Here is a 15,532-nt window from a genome sequence, read left to right as displayed (position 1 = left end):
CATGAGTAAGGTGGGAATAGAGGGATATGGGCCAAATGCGGGCAACTGGGACTAGCTTAGGAGTTAAAGAAAGGGGCGGCATGGCCAAGTTGGGCTGAAGGACCAGTTTCCATGCTGCAAACATCTATGACTCTATGACTAAACCCCCAACCTACACACTATTGGACACTAAGGGACAAATTAACTTGACCAATCCACCTAACTTGCACATCTTTGGATCTGGGAGGAAACTGAAGCACCCGAAGGAAACCCACGCAGACATGGTGAGAAGGGGCAACCTCCACATAGACAGTCAGCCAAGGTTGGAATTGAATCTGGTTGATTTGGAAGGTGATGACCAGCTATGGAACACAGCAAAAGTTGGTGCCTCAAGACAATAAAAGGCAAAAAAAGAATGAAATCTCTTTTACTCACCTTAAGCCAAGCTGTGTATCTTTTCTTGTCACGAAGTAAATTTCCCTTTGAACTTCGCTGGTCCCAGACTATATCTAAACCATCAAAGCCATACTTCCTAATAAATTCAATTGCAGATTTGATGAAAGTTGCGCGACTTGCCCTCGTAGCAACTGTGCTGCTGAACCTGAGAGGGTGGACAGAACAAATGAAATACCTCCAGATTGTTTTGGCAGGTTCCAGCCTTTTTTGAAACAACTTTTATTGGTATCTATTATAACATCAACCCTAAATCAAAATTGCATTGGGAAATATTGAAAATTCTTTCAATCATCGATTGCATATTGTACTGGATACCATCCAGTTATTGATAGTTAACATGATCTTATTTGAAAATGTACCTATAAGCAATGTTAAGCTGGCTTAAACAAAACATAAGTGTGATAAAAGTTGCACCCAGTAGCACACATTTTACAGGTGTAGAATAAATAGATTGTGAACCAATGTTGCAGGCCAATATTTTGCAGCTGATGGATGTCAAATTGATTTTGAGTTTGATCCTTTTTCAGGCATCAGTTACAGCCAGCTAAAACAGCCATCAGGCCCCTTGTTAGACAGTAATGATTGATCAAAAGCCTGCTCTCGGACCCTGTGGGAAAATTGGGTTACCTTAAATAGATCAATTAATGGACCTATTCCGCCACTCATGTCTTCTGAGCATGAAGAGCCAAGTAAATGGCCACTGTTAAAAGGATGAGTTACTTTTCATTCTGAGAAAGAAGAGCTCTTCCTCCCCACAACACTTCAGGGGCCACCTCTGGAGGTCCAGCCAGCGTATTCAAGTAATGTCCACGTGCACCAAGGCCCACCCAGAAGAGAAAAAATACTTTGAACCAGTTTTCTTATTTCTCCATTTACTGGTGTTCCATTTTAAAGTATACAAGATCAGGTCAGACCAGTATTCTTATTTTCCCATTTTATTGGTGTTCCATTGTAAGATGGACAGGGGTTATGGGGAAAAGGCAGAAGGACGGGGATGAGAAAAATATCAGTCATGATTGAATGGCGGAGCAGACTTCATGGGCCAAGTGGCCTAATTCTGCTCTTATGTCTTATGGTTTTATGGTATACAACACCAGTTCAGTCCATTACTCGCATTCCCCCTTTTACTGCTTTTTTTCCCTTCTATCCTTGGGCTTCCTGGTTAAGATGTCAATTCATTGTTTGGCATCCAGCTAGAAATAATGAAATAGAGGTTGTTCATTACCAAAATAATTCAGGGTTTAATACGTTAGAGTAAACTTTAGCTGAACATGCTGTTTTAACTTCTGCTGAAAGTACAGGTTGTATGATTCAGTCCTGACGACTTCTCTTTGTGGTCTCATTATGAAACTTGATCTTGCAATAAAGAAACATGACGACGAATTGAGGATATTAGTTAAATGCCTTGATAATAAACACTTTGTCAGGAACGATTTCATTTCTGGGAGTGTCTTTCACAATAATACTTGACATGACATAATCTACCAACAAGGCTTAGCACACGTGGCAAGAGGTCTAGGAGAAATAGCACTCACAATTTTCGAGAATTAGGATTGAAAAGATTGATGAAGATTGATTAAAAATAAGAACGTCCAGGAGAAAATTTATATTTCTGTTTGCTTAGAGGCGCTGGGTGTGTCAAAGATTTGGGCCAAGATTTTAGGACCCTGCACTGGCAGAACCAGCTGCGGGGGTTGTGGGGGTGACTGGCCAAAGGTCAATTGACTCTCAAAGAACAAAGAACAAAGAACAAAGAACAACCCAGCATGGGAAACAGGCCCTTCGGCCCAACGAGCCCACGCCACCATCTTAACAAAGCATTTTCCTACACCTACCTTGACCTGTGTGTATGACTCTCGGTGGGAGTGGAAGATCCCAGCAGTGGGCAAGGCTGGAAAATCCCAGCCTTGGTCAAACACAATAAAAGGATTGAGTTGTAAATGAAAAATCTGATTGTCAAATTCTTGTTCTTATATTTATGTTTTGTTTATATTATCTGATGGATTTCATACAGTTGGAAGTGTCATTCATGTATTTAGAGGCCATCATGACAAATACATTTATTATTCTTTCTTTGTTGGTCATTAATATACTAACAATTGTTTTCTCCGTGATTTAAACAATAAATTGTAAGATTTGTAAGATTTTGTAGATTTGTAAGATTATTGTAAGATTTTTGAATCTCTTTTGAATGTGGAAGGTGAGATATAAAACAGAAAAGTGAAAAGGGCAGACAGTCAATATTATGATACTGAGAGCTGGCTGGCTCAGAGGGACTAAAGACTGCATGAACATTAAAACCAAGCTGATACAATGGAGCATGGCATATTTATCAATCTGTGGTGTTATGCAAGGAAGTATTGATTAAAAATAAGAATCTTGTTAAAAATTCTGTCTGTTTTTTGTTTAGACAGTGTGAAATAAAGCAGCTAATGATTCTTTATAAGTCTCAACTCAAGTATTTCTGCCTTTGCAGAAATTGAAGTGGGGAAAGGCATGAATATTTGGTGCAAGTCACAAGGAAGTACCACCATTAAATCACTGAGTGAGTAAGAAACTCAGATGGAATGCATGAGTAATTGGCATTACTAAAGCTAAAAATGTGTTCCAGGCCTGATTTTATCTGAGGTACTTTTTCTTTATGTGACAGTAACCAAAGTGAAGAATAATACTTTGTATTTAATCTATATTCAGTTCCATGTCCTTCCCCCGCCCCCCACCCCAGTTCCTAATGAACTAGGCTCTATCACAGCTACAATTCATGAGGTACTTACTGTTGAAGGTTGAACGTCAAATCAAACATTATTGACCCAAACTCAACTCATTTACAAAATACTTTTCTAGGATACCTGTGCTGCAAGAGCTTACATTTCTTTGATTTAAAGTTTCAGCCTATTGCTACTTGGTAAAGGTAGCATATCCTGAAGAATATACTGGTCTATGGTACAGTATATTAATTATTGATATTGCAGTTTGTCAGCAGTATGTGTTGATGTGTGAAGGATAAGAACATTTAGTACTGATGCAATATTTTAGAACTTATTATGATGTCTGGTAATGTATTTAACTGACTTGGAATTACACTGCCAAGTATATAAAATCCATCAGAGAATATAACTATAACATAAATTTTCCATGGATTAATACTTTACAAAATTACTGAACATTTAGTGTGATGAAGAATAATAGGAAGTGCATTTTGGTGCAGCATATCAATTGTGCGTACATATTTCAGTCAAAGCCTCGTCAGTCATATTGTTCAAAATCAGCATTCTACACTGCAGGTCTTACCAACGTGATTCAGTCCCTCATGCTGGGCATTTCCACAGAACTTTTCTCTCCAATTTAATATGTGATAGAAGCTGTTTGTACGTGCATAAACAGGATCCTTGTCACACATCTGCTGAAGTTTCAGCAGGTTGAGTGGTGGCAATTCCAATAAATTCCTACAACTTTGAATTTATCCCCCTCTGTCCCTTTGCTTCCTAGTAAAAAGTCTGACAACACCAGGTTTTAGTCCAACCGATTTATTTGATAATAGACTCACAAGCTTTCGAGGTTTCCCTCTTCGTCAGGTGAATGGAGAGTTCTGGCCTCAGACAGAGCATATAAAGCACAGACAGTTTAGAGATTACTGATTAGAATGCGATTCTTTACACCTAACCTGCTGTTCAAGACCTGAAGTGGCTGACAATGTGAGTGGAAGGAGCACTGATCACAGGTTACAGAAATGTGTATTGTCTCCAGACAGCACAGTGAGTGAGGTTTTGCAAACCCAGGCAAGTCACGGGGGTTACAGATAGTGCGACATGAACCCAAGATCCCTGTTGAGACTGTCCTTTGCTTCCTAGCATTGGTGACCAATTAGAACAACCAATGTGACAGATTAGGGCTACAATTACCTTATATGATAGCAGGAACCAGACCATTCTCAGCACACAAAAAACAACACAAACTGACAATCTGTGTTATCCTTTAATTGCTGATACTCCTGATCATAATAAATTGATGTCTTGGTCCATGGAGGCGAGCTTACATATTTACATATGGTTCATTACCTGTCTGTATGTGTGCTAGACATTACCTTCGTGGATTAAATCCTCCAATAGCCAAGAGTGTCTTCAAGTGAGGATTCCTGATCGGAAAAACAAAATGTAATAAATGCCTCATTTCAATAATGAACCAAAGGTGAACATCACAATCTTGGAAACAGAGTTAACCTTTGTGAATGAAAGATGTTTCATGAGTAACTATAGGATTTATGTCATTTAAAGAAGAACAAAGAACAAAAATCAGCCCAGGAAACAGGCCCTTCGGCCCAACGAGCCCACGCCGCCATCTCAACATCACCAGTCCACCTCTCTACCCATGACCCCTATCTAATGTTTTATGGCCATCCAGATTGAGGGAAACCGATTTAGGGACAATTTATTCCTGCCAGTCAGCCTAACAGCACATCTTTGGGGTGTGGGAGGAAACCGGAGCACCTGGAGAAAACCCACGCAAGCACGGGGAGAATGCGCAAACTCCCACAGACACCGACCCAAATCCATGCGTCTGCACAGCAATCAGCGATAGTCACTGAGCTGTCGTCTTGCCCAGTATCTTGTCCAGTTTAGGCACACACTAACGACATGAAGCACTAGGCCAATCTCGAACAACCAAGAGCAGCCCCAGTACAACCCATTGTGTGTATGCCCCTCGTTGGACACGAGGTGGACCGACTTAAAACCTGTGAATGAAAAGAGAAAAAACATTATTATCGTACTATACCCATTTACATTACCAGGACGCCCCAATGCTAATGACCCTTATTTAAAAGGTTCTCCTATATCCACCCATCTCCAACTCAGTCATGTGCCTGTCGAAGTTACTCTTAAAGGACTCTAGCGTGTTTGCCTCCACCACCTTACTTGGCAGAGCATTCCATACCCCCACTACCCTCTGTGTGAAAAACCTCCCTCTAATATCTGTGTTGTACCTCTCCCCCCTCACCTTAAGTCCATGGCCCCTTGTCCTACGCGTCTCTATCATAGGAAATAGCTTACCTCTGTTTATCTATACCCTTCATAATCTTATATACCTCTATTAGATCCCCCCTCAGTCGCCGTCTTTCAAGGGAAAAGAGCCCCAATTTCTTCAATCTTTCCTCATACCCCAGTCCTTCCATACCAGGCAACATCCTGGTAAACCTCCTCTGCACTCTCTCCAGAGTCTCCACGTCCTTCCGGTAGTAAGGCGACCAGAACTGTACGCAGTACTCCAAATGCGGCCTAACCAACGTTCTATACAACTGCAACATTAGACTCCAGCTCTTATATTCTATACCCCTTCCTATAAAGGCTAACATACCACAGGCCCCTTTTGGTCTCCCTTTATTTTTAAGCAGTCACTTTACTCCAGTAACCAAAAGAGCCTTTTCCTTTGTATTTTACCTCATCAAAAGTAAAAGACTTCATCAAGTTCAAAAGCGTGAATGATACACAAACATACAAACTAGGCCATTTGGTCTACTTCTACTCCTAATTTGTATGTTTGTATCAATTTTGACGACGTACAAGACAAAGGGAATCAAAAAATGGATTGGGGCTTTGACAAGTTGTGAGAACAAAGAACAATGAAGATCATCTTCAAATCTACATAAGCATAACCAGCAGTCATGTGAATCATCTTATCCTCCTTATATTGTTGAAGTTCAGCACCTTTAAGAAGAAGCAGTTTCTCTAAACTACTTTTGCACAATACTTTCCTCCCATTGTCCACACTGGTAGGTTTCAGCAATGCATGATATGTATATTGCCACATTAAAGATTTATATCTTATGTCTAATGTTGTATAATTTTTAAAAATATATATTCTCTTATGGGATGTGAGCATCACTGGCTAGTCCCACCCCTTACTACACTTGAGAAGGTTTTGCTAAGTCACTTTCTTGAACCTCTGCAGTCCCTGTGGTGTGGGTACTCCCACAGTGCTGTTCAGGAGGGAGTTTCAGGATTTTAACCCAGTGAAAGTGAAGGAATGACAATATAATTGTCAATCAGAATGATATGTAGCTTGGAAGGGCACTTGCAGGTGGTATTCCACTGAAAAGTACTCTATAAGGACTGTGGTCTTTAATCTTTTGATGACTTTAGCGATGTTTATATATCAAAATTCTTAAAAGTACTGCTTTGATATATATACACCTTGTTGTCGTATTTTACACACATTTTTGAATGATGTATAATATAAAATCCTATTTCCACATTTATAATGGTTCTACCTATGCAAGCTGGTATTACAGACTTCTCCCAGAAGTGGCACTGCAGCCTCTAAACTGTGAACGGAAGTTCGGAGAATTCTGCATGCTGCAACTAACTTTATTTCTCAGTCTCTCATTCTGCTGTAAGTTTTGCTATTTGAGTAAAAACAATAATATAAAATTAAAATACCATATAAAATGACAAAATTATGCCTTTGTGCTTTTGGCAAAATATTCCCCAGCCTCTCTTCACCCATTTAAAGACTTTGGTCAGGAATAATGTTGACTCTGGGTGATAAAATGGTAATGTTGATTCACCTGCACATTCTGCATCATTCCTGATTTCCATTTTCAATAAAATCAATTCACTGAATTGATAGCGCACATTTTACATTATCATCAAAAGTCAAAATGACCATCCCTTACACTTTGGCTGCAAAACCCTCTGACATTGGTTGGTGTATTACAAGAGTTTTTGATTTGTTCTTATGAATGACATTGGCTTTAAAGTTATGGTATGCATATGCATGTGCATATAAATTCCCTTTGCCGATTTTCGGGGTATGGAAGCATAATGATTAAGTTACTAGACCATTAACCCAGAAGCCAGGACAAATGAGTTCAAATGTCACCCGACTGCTGCAGAATTTAAATTTAGTTAAGTAAGTAAACCTGCAATTAAAAATCTAACATCAGTAATTAGATGAAGAAATTACCAAATTGCTATAAAAACCATTAATATCCCTTGGGAAAGGAAATCTAGATACTGGCCAATATGTCAATCCGGAGCCACAGGAATGTGGTTGACTCTTAACTCTCTTCTGAAATGGCCTGTCAAACCACTCAGTTGTATCAAACAACTAATAGCGAGTCAATGTGGGTATTGTTAATCTACACCTCAATCTCTGCAAGAATGTTGCTCACCATTGCCTTCTCAGGAGCAATCAGTACTGGGGAATACATGCTCGTCTTGCCAGCAATGCCTGAAGTCTAGGAATCAATGAAACTAAGGTTATTCTAATGGGGACATTGTTGATGCAGTCAACAGATAAACAGATAGTGTGATCCCTTGATCATGATATTATGAACTTATTGCAGTAATTGGTCCCAGTTTGGAAATTTATCTCTGTGCAAATTGTCACCAGGCCTGCAAATAATAGTGCTGTTCTATTTTTGGAATTCAGTCCCTGAGGCCTACATGGGTCACGCATTGAGGTGTTGTCGAGTAACTCCTTCGTGTCTCAAGAACCTTTTTCTGAGAATATATAATTAAATGAATATGCAACCCCTTCTAGTATTATGTCAGGTTTCTATTGCCCTGGCATCAGAAAAGTCACATAATGTTTCCACTTCTTTTAAGACAAAAAACTCCCTTCCATTTAGATCCTTAAGTCTTTCAGCTAGTTCCTGGTATTTGTTGAATGTTTAAACAACAGTGTTCTAATCATTTATTTTGACAAGTTTTGACAAGATCTTGTTTTACACGCTGCAAGTACATTGCTAAATTGGTTGGCATGGCTGCTCTAGTTCTATGTTTCCTCATGTTATATCTCCGTAGTTTCCAAATGATCAAATGTACAATTGCAATAATGCTTCTGGAGTGCGTTTGATGTGGTGACATCTATCCAGACACTTCACAGCAGCAATAGCAGATACTGATCTGCAGTATAATGTATTGTCTGCCAAAATTGGTCACTGGTCCAGGGTCATCCCGGAGTCCAAATATAAAAGTCCCAACTTATTTTCTCTACTGTGAACCATCTTCTTAAACCACCACCACCACCAACCCCACCCCCCTCACCTTCCCCCTCCCCCCCCATCCCCACCAATCTCATTGGCCCTCAACATGTGCGAGAAGCACATGGACATCTTCATCACTAATGTTGAGACCATACAATCAATCTCTGCTGCAACAATGCCTTCTTACCCACAAGGCCAGACTTCCTCTAAAGATACCCTCCTCCCACCCTGCCCTAGTCCTGAACTTGGATCTTTGTCTAATTTCTCTCTTATCTCTCCTTATGCCCTCTCCAACCTCACCTCATCCAATAGACCCATCTTCTTCTCATTTCATTCCATATTTACACTAAACTGCTGACCATCCAACTTCCCTTCCCGGCTCCCATGTTAGCTAATATTGTTAACAATTCAAAAAAAATGCTGCAGATGCTGAAAATCTGACATCAAAATGGAAAATGATAAAAGTATGCAACAGATCAGACAGCATCTGAAGGCGAAACCAATGAAGTGTTAACTCTGTTTATCTTTTCATAAATGTTGTCTGAATATTACCAGCATTTTTGTTTGTTTTATTTATGGTTCACTCTCACCATGGCAAAGTGGACAGTCTCACCACACTAGGGACCTAGGTCCAATCCTGGCCTCGGGTCACTGTCTGTGTAGAGTTTGCACATTCTCCTCATGCCTCTGTGGATTTCCTCTGGATGCTCTGGTTTTGTCCCACCATCCAAAGATGTGCGGGTTAGGTTGGCTGGCCATGCTAAATTGCCTCTAAATACATGGGGTTATGAGGACAGGGCCTGGGTGGGATTGTTGTTGATGCAGGCTTGATGAGCCAAATGGCCTCCTTCTGTAACGTAGATATTCTGTGATATGGAATTGCTGTCATTGCCCCCTTTTCAGAAGAGGAAACCCTTCCTGCTTGAACTCGTTACCACCTCTTTTGATTCTTCTACTGTCCGTTTGTTGCCAAACCTGTTGTCCAGCATCCAACATTGGGCTTCACTAGAACACTGTAGCAGGCTGAGGACAGGAATAGGAGCATGAGTGCAAGAAAACCGCAAGAAGTTACAAAGGGTTGTGAACGAAGCCTAGTCCATCAAGCAAACCAGCCTCCCATCCATTGACTCTTGTCTACACTTCCTGCTGCCTTGGAAAGGCAGCCAGCATAATCATGGACCCCAAGCTTCTCAGATATATTCTCTTTCATCTTCTTCTGTCAGGAAAAAGACACAAAGTCTGAGGACACGTATCAATCAACTCAAGAGAAGCTTCTTCCCTGCTGCCATAAAACTTTTGAACGAATCTACCTGAAATTATGCTGATTTTTCTCAACATCCTAGCTATGACTGTAACACTACGTTCTGCACTCCTTCCTTTCCTTCTCTATGAACAGTGTGCTCTGTCTGTACAGTGCATGAGAAACAATACTTTTCACTGTATCCCAATACATGTGACAATAATAAATCAAATCAAATGGCAAGTGACCAGAAGCTCGGCATTGTTGCTTGCAGACTGAGCAGAGTTCCACTAAGCTCTCTCCCAGTATGTTTGTTTCTCCAATGTCGAGGAGACTGCATTGTGAGCAGTAAGTTCACTCGGTTAAATTGAGAGAGATACAAGTAAATAGCTGCTTCACTTGGAAGGATTGTTTGAGGCCTTGGATGCTGAGGTGGGAGGGAGTAAAGGGACAGTTGCACCTCCTGTAATGGCATAGGAAGGTGCCACAGGAATAGGATGAGGTGTTGGGAGAATAGAGCAGTGGACAAGCATGTCATGGAGCGAGTGGTCACTTCGAAATGCTGACAGGGTGTTCTTGACGGAAGTGCAGTGGTGGAAGGTAGAATAATCAGAATAGATGTGATGGAAACAGAGAAACTGGGAGAATGGAACAAAGTCCTTACAGGAAGCAGGGTATGAGGAAGTGTAGTTGAGATGGCTGTGGGAGTTGGCAAACTAATAGTGAATATTGGTAAACAGTCTATCCCCAGCAATAGAGAAGCTAAGAAAGGGAAGGGAAGGTCATAGTTAGACTATGTGATGATGGGAAAAAGTGGAAACTGGAAGCAAAGTTGATTAATTTTTCCAGTTCTGGCCCAAAGCAGGAAGCAGCATTGATACAGCCATCTGTAAGGAGAGAAAAGAGCTGACGTTTCCAGTCCAGGTGACCTCGACAAAGGGTCATCTGGACTCAAAACATCAGCTCTTTTCTCTCCTTACACATGTTGCCAGACCTGCTGAGATTTTTCAGCATTTTCTCTTTTGGTTTCAGATTTCAGCTTCCGCAGTAATTTGCTTTGATACAGCCATCATTGTACTAGAATAAAGAGTTGTGGGAGGAGGCCTGAGTAGGACTGGAACGAGGAGTGTTCCACAAAAAGCCAGGTAGAGCTGGGACACATGCAGCTATCCATTACAACACTTTTTTAATTGGAGGAAGTGAGACAAGGTAAAGAAGGAATTGTTCAATGGGAGAATATGTTCAGCCAGGCAGAGGGAGATAATGGTGGATGGAAACTGTTTGGAAAGGAGTGTGGAGCCATCAGACCAGTCCAGTGGAGTGATGGAGGTGTAGAGGGATTGATGTCCAAGACGAAGTGGTTAGGGCCAGGAAAATGGGAATTGTTGAAAAGATGTAGGGTGACAGAAAAATCAAGAATGTGGGTTTGAAGAGACTGGGCAAAGAGAGAGAAAAATAGAGTCAAGATGGGAAGAAATAAGTTCAGTGGGGTTGAAAAGCTCTGAAACAGAATGAAACCCTTTGAGTCTGGCCTCTTGAACATCTCCGATTTTAATTGCTCCAAATTATTCAGCATGCCTTTAGCTGCAAAACCCATAAGCTTTGGAATTCCCTTCCTAAGCCTCTCCATCCCTCTCTTCTCTTAGATGCTTTTTAAATCTACCTCTGTGACCAAGAATTTGGTCATCTGCCCCAGTATCTCCTTACATGGTTCAGTGTCTTGAATAATGCCACCATGAAACACCTTGGTCTGTTTTACTGTATTAATTCACAGAATCCCTACAGTGCAGAAGGAGACCATTTGACCCATCAAATCTGCACCGACTCTCTGACAGAGTGTCCTACCCAGGCCCCCACACCCACCCTATCCCCGTAACCCTTCACATTTGCCATGGCTAATCCATCTAAGCTATACACCTTGGGACAATAAGGGGCAATTTAGCTTGGCCAATCCATCTATCCTGCAAATCTTTGGACTGTGGAAGGAAACCAGAGAACTGGGAGGAAACCCACACCAACACAGGGAGAATATGCAACCTCCATACAGACAGTGACCTGAGGCCAGAATCAAATCTGGGTCCCTGGTGCTATGAGGCGGCAGTGATAATCACTATGCTACCATGCCGCCTGTGCTACATGACTATGTATTATTGTAGTCATGTGTGATTTCCAATTTCTCTAGTTACAATGCAGTCAGCACCAACAACATCCAAACAATTTTTCTATCGAGTTAAAATAGTGCAGAAAGGAACATGAGCAACTTGCTCCTGATCTTTCTAAACTCTGCTTAAATCCAAACTAGATGTTTTAAATTTTGTACGGACATTTTTCCTTTCTGATCTTAAATCATTTTCATGTGGAGACCCCAAAGTGTTTGTTCATATTTACTCAATCTACTTTATTATGCAAAACCATACCATGCAACACCTCCACCCTTGTAGCCTTTGGACAGTTTACCATTATTTTGTGAGATGTCAACTTAAGTTACATTTAAGGCTAACAGTGAATTTTATTGAGAAATATTTAATCAAAGTCAATTAAAGTCAAACGCAATAGGAGGTGTCAGTTGTCATTCCTGTTCTATGCAGCAACACCTGACCTTAGCTGGGGCAACATTTGGAATGGTTCAATTGACCTCATCTTCTTTAGAGCAAGAGTAGGGGGATGCAATTGAACCAAAATGCATCTTCTAATAACTCCTGCTGGATAATGTTTGCACATGGACATTCTGAGGGAAAAGGTTTAGAATTGGAATTGGCTACCCATTTAACAATCAATTAGCTAGTAACTGTTTGGAATGAGGCTTGAAGATTGGGCAATTAGGTAATGTACTGAGGGTCTGCAGTATTTGTAAACTATACCAGAAAACATGACTATGTCAGTTCCTTTTGTTGTTCTTGTTTCTCTTTCTGCACCTAGTGGTGCACAAGGCACACTTTCATCTGTTTCCATTGCTAGTTTTCCTTTCTTGTCGCCAGAGGCTTAAAGGGTGCCTCTCCACACTGAGCATGGCTGCCCAGGGGTGGCCAGAATTTCCACACAGAGAGGAGATTGCAGCAGGGTAGTGGAGTAAGATAGCTTTTGCATATAATGCATATGAGCCAAAGGGAAAATCTATAGCACACAGATGAATTGGTGAGAAATACATATCTACTCACTTTTTTTTCAGGCCATTAAATGTTGCATAAAGAGCTTCATCATTCTTTTCCTTAATTGTAATCCTGTGGGCATTATTAATGACAGCAAATGCATAGATTAGGTGGGTACACAGACAAGGGGGAATGTTCTCTGGCATAAACTTGCCTATTCCTGGTCTGTGCTGGGCCCAGTTTGTGAAATAACACATCAGTTTGTAAGTAGTGCCTAAAAAAAAGAAAATAATGAATAGTAACAAAGGTACTCATCTTAAATCTTTACTCAAAAATTAGTTGACAACGATACTGTGACTTACCAAATTGTAGCTGGGACAACAAGATGAACACCACTAGAAAAAACATTGAAAAACAAGTTTATTTAAAGTGGTGAATCATTGTCTAGTGTAGAATACACTTTCAATTTACCTAAGATTCATTGTATAATTGTACTGCTCGATTGACTACAAAAAGTGCCATCTCATGAACTAGTGATAAATTTACAGTTAATTTATATGCACTGGATAACAAGAGCAATTATCTTCTAGTAAATAGCAACCAATAGTTTCCCCTGCTTGTAGCAACTCTATAAACTTCCAAGGCAGTAGTTTGCATGAAGGCTGAAAAGAGCTAGCATGAGGTTCTAAATGGTGTGTTCCATTGTGATTTTGATGGATTGGGTTTTCTTGGGCTGAATGGTTTCCGGGTTCCAGGCCAAGTCTTGGAGCTGATTTCCTCCATGCTCTACACCAGTGTGTGCAAGCTTGCTGACGTGCTGCCCTGTGTCCCTCATATATGGAGAGGGGTGGGGGAGGGGGTGATGTGCTGAAGCATGGAATTCTGGAACGCAGTATATTAGGTCAGTTTCGCAACATATCCCAGCTGCCATGATATCATCCTATTGTCGGCTTCTTGCGGTTGTGGTGGCGGCCTTGAATGTTTGCTTCCAATTAAGGAACATAAAAGGGGAATGAGCCTTCCATTTTTGGATGCAGCTATAATCTTGGTGATACTTCATGGGTCCCCTGCTGTGTTACTCTCCCAGAGAGGTGAGAGAAAGTGACCTCACAGAGGGAAATCAGAGCCTCATTACTTTTGAGGCTGTTGAAAAGCTTATCAGAAACAAATGACATTGCTGTCATTTTGCCACGTGACAACCTTGTTATTACCGAATATCAGAATTGTTGCAGCACAAAAGGAGGCCATTCAGTCCATCACGTCTGCATCAGATCTCCAGATGATTATTCTGATTTAGTGCCATTTTCCTGCCTTTTCCCTGTATACCTGTGCATTGTTTCTATTTAAGTAATCAACTAATCCCCTCTTGAATGTCTAACAACTATCATAGGGAAAATGATAAAATCCATTATTAAGGGGATAATAGCAGGACATTTACAAAACCCAAATCATAGATTCACAAAATTATTACAGTACAAAAAGAAGTCATTCAGTCCATCGTATCTGCACTAGCTCTCTGAATGAACGTTAAACTTAGTGTCATTCTCCTCCTTCTCCCCACAATGCTACATATTGTTTCTATTCAGATTCCCTTAAATGCCTGTCTCATACTCTCAGCTCTAATCACATGCTCTGTGAAAAAGGATTTTTAGAAAATCAGAATACAATCCATGTTAAATTGCCCCTTAGTGTCAGGGGGATTAGCAGAGAAAGTACGAAGGGTTATGGGAATAGGGCCTGGGTAGGATTGTGGTCAGCACAGACTTGATGGGCTGATTGGCCTCCTTCTGCACCGTAGGGGTTCTATGATTCTATTGATTCTATGAGTGCCTCGATTGAACCTTCCACCACCATACTTCCAGGCAGTGCATTCTAGACGTGAACCACTCGCTGTGTGAAAAAGTTCTTTCTCACATCATATCACATTTGCTTCTTTTATAAATCTGTGCTGCCTCGTTCTTGATCCTTTTATAATTGGGAAGTTTCTCCCTAACTACTCTGCCCAGCCCTCTCGTGATTTTGATAATCTCTATTAATTCTCCTCTTAGCCTTCTCCTATCCAGAGAGAACAATCCTAACCTTTCCAAACTATCCTCATAACCGAATTTTCTTATCCCTAGAACCATTCTTGTAAACCTCTTTTGCACTGTCTGTGTTCACATTTTTCCTTTGGTGTGGTGCCCAGGGTTGTACACAATATGTAGTGTTTTGTATAAGTTCAGCAAAACCTCCCTGTTCTTGCACTCTATGGCTTATTAATAAAACCCAGAGTACTCTATGCTTTATTAAATGCTATCTCCACCTGACCTGCTACCTTCAATGATCTATGCACATAAACACCAAGGCCCCTCTGCTCCCAAACTCACTTAATTTTGTATTCATGTGTCCATGTTCACCTACCAAAATTCATCACCTCACACTTCTCCACACTGAACTTCGTTTGCCACCTATCTACCCACATCACCAACTTGTTTGTATCCTTTTGTAGTTAAACACTGTACTCATCCACAAACTTTGAAGCTATCCTCTGCACTCCAAGATCTAGATCATTAATATATATTAAGAAAAGCAAGGATCCTCATTTCGATTATTGGGGAACTCCACTACAAAACTTCCTCCAGCCTAAAAAATATCCATTGACCATTACACTGTTTCCTATTGCTCAGACAATTTTGTATCCATGTCGTTACTGTCCCTTTTATTCCATGAACTATAACTTTTCTCATGTGTGTGTTGTGTGTGGCACTGTATGAATGCCTTTTGAGAGTCCATGTACATCACATC

At 40.7% G+C, this 15,532-nt stretch overlaps 1 protein-coding gene across 1 annotated transcript in view; it reads right to left on the bottom strand.

The window, feature by feature from the left end:
• LOC145356951 (acidic mammalian chitinase-like) overlaps positions 1-15,532 on the bottom strand; it is a 46,726-nt gene that overhangs the window by 29,848 nt on the left and 1,346 nt on the right. The window contains exons 2-5 of the mRNA XM_080209964.1: positions 13,111-13,143; positions 12,818-13,022; positions 4,520-4,570; positions 415-580 (exon numbers count right to left, since the gene is read on the bottom strand). Of these exons, the coding sequence (XP_080066090.1) occupies positions 415-580; positions 4,520-4,570; positions 12,818-13,022; positions 13,111-13,143 (455 nt within the window). The remainder of the gene's footprint in view (positions 1-414; positions 581-4,519; positions 4,571-12,817; positions 13,023-13,110; positions 13,144-15,532) is intronic.

Source organism: Carcharhinus amblyrhynchos, chromosome 22, assembly GCF_965287045.1.
Source record: "Carcharhinus amblyrhynchos chromosome 22, sCarAmb.v2.hapA, whole genome shotgun sequence".
NCBI classification, from domain to species: Eukaryota; Metazoa; Chordata; class Chondrichthyes; order Carcharhiniformes; family Carcharhinidae; genus Carcharhinus; species Carcharhinus amblyrhynchos.
The sequence above is the reverse complement of the archived record's forward strand: the minus strand, read 5'-3'. Positions and strand labels throughout refer to the sequence as shown.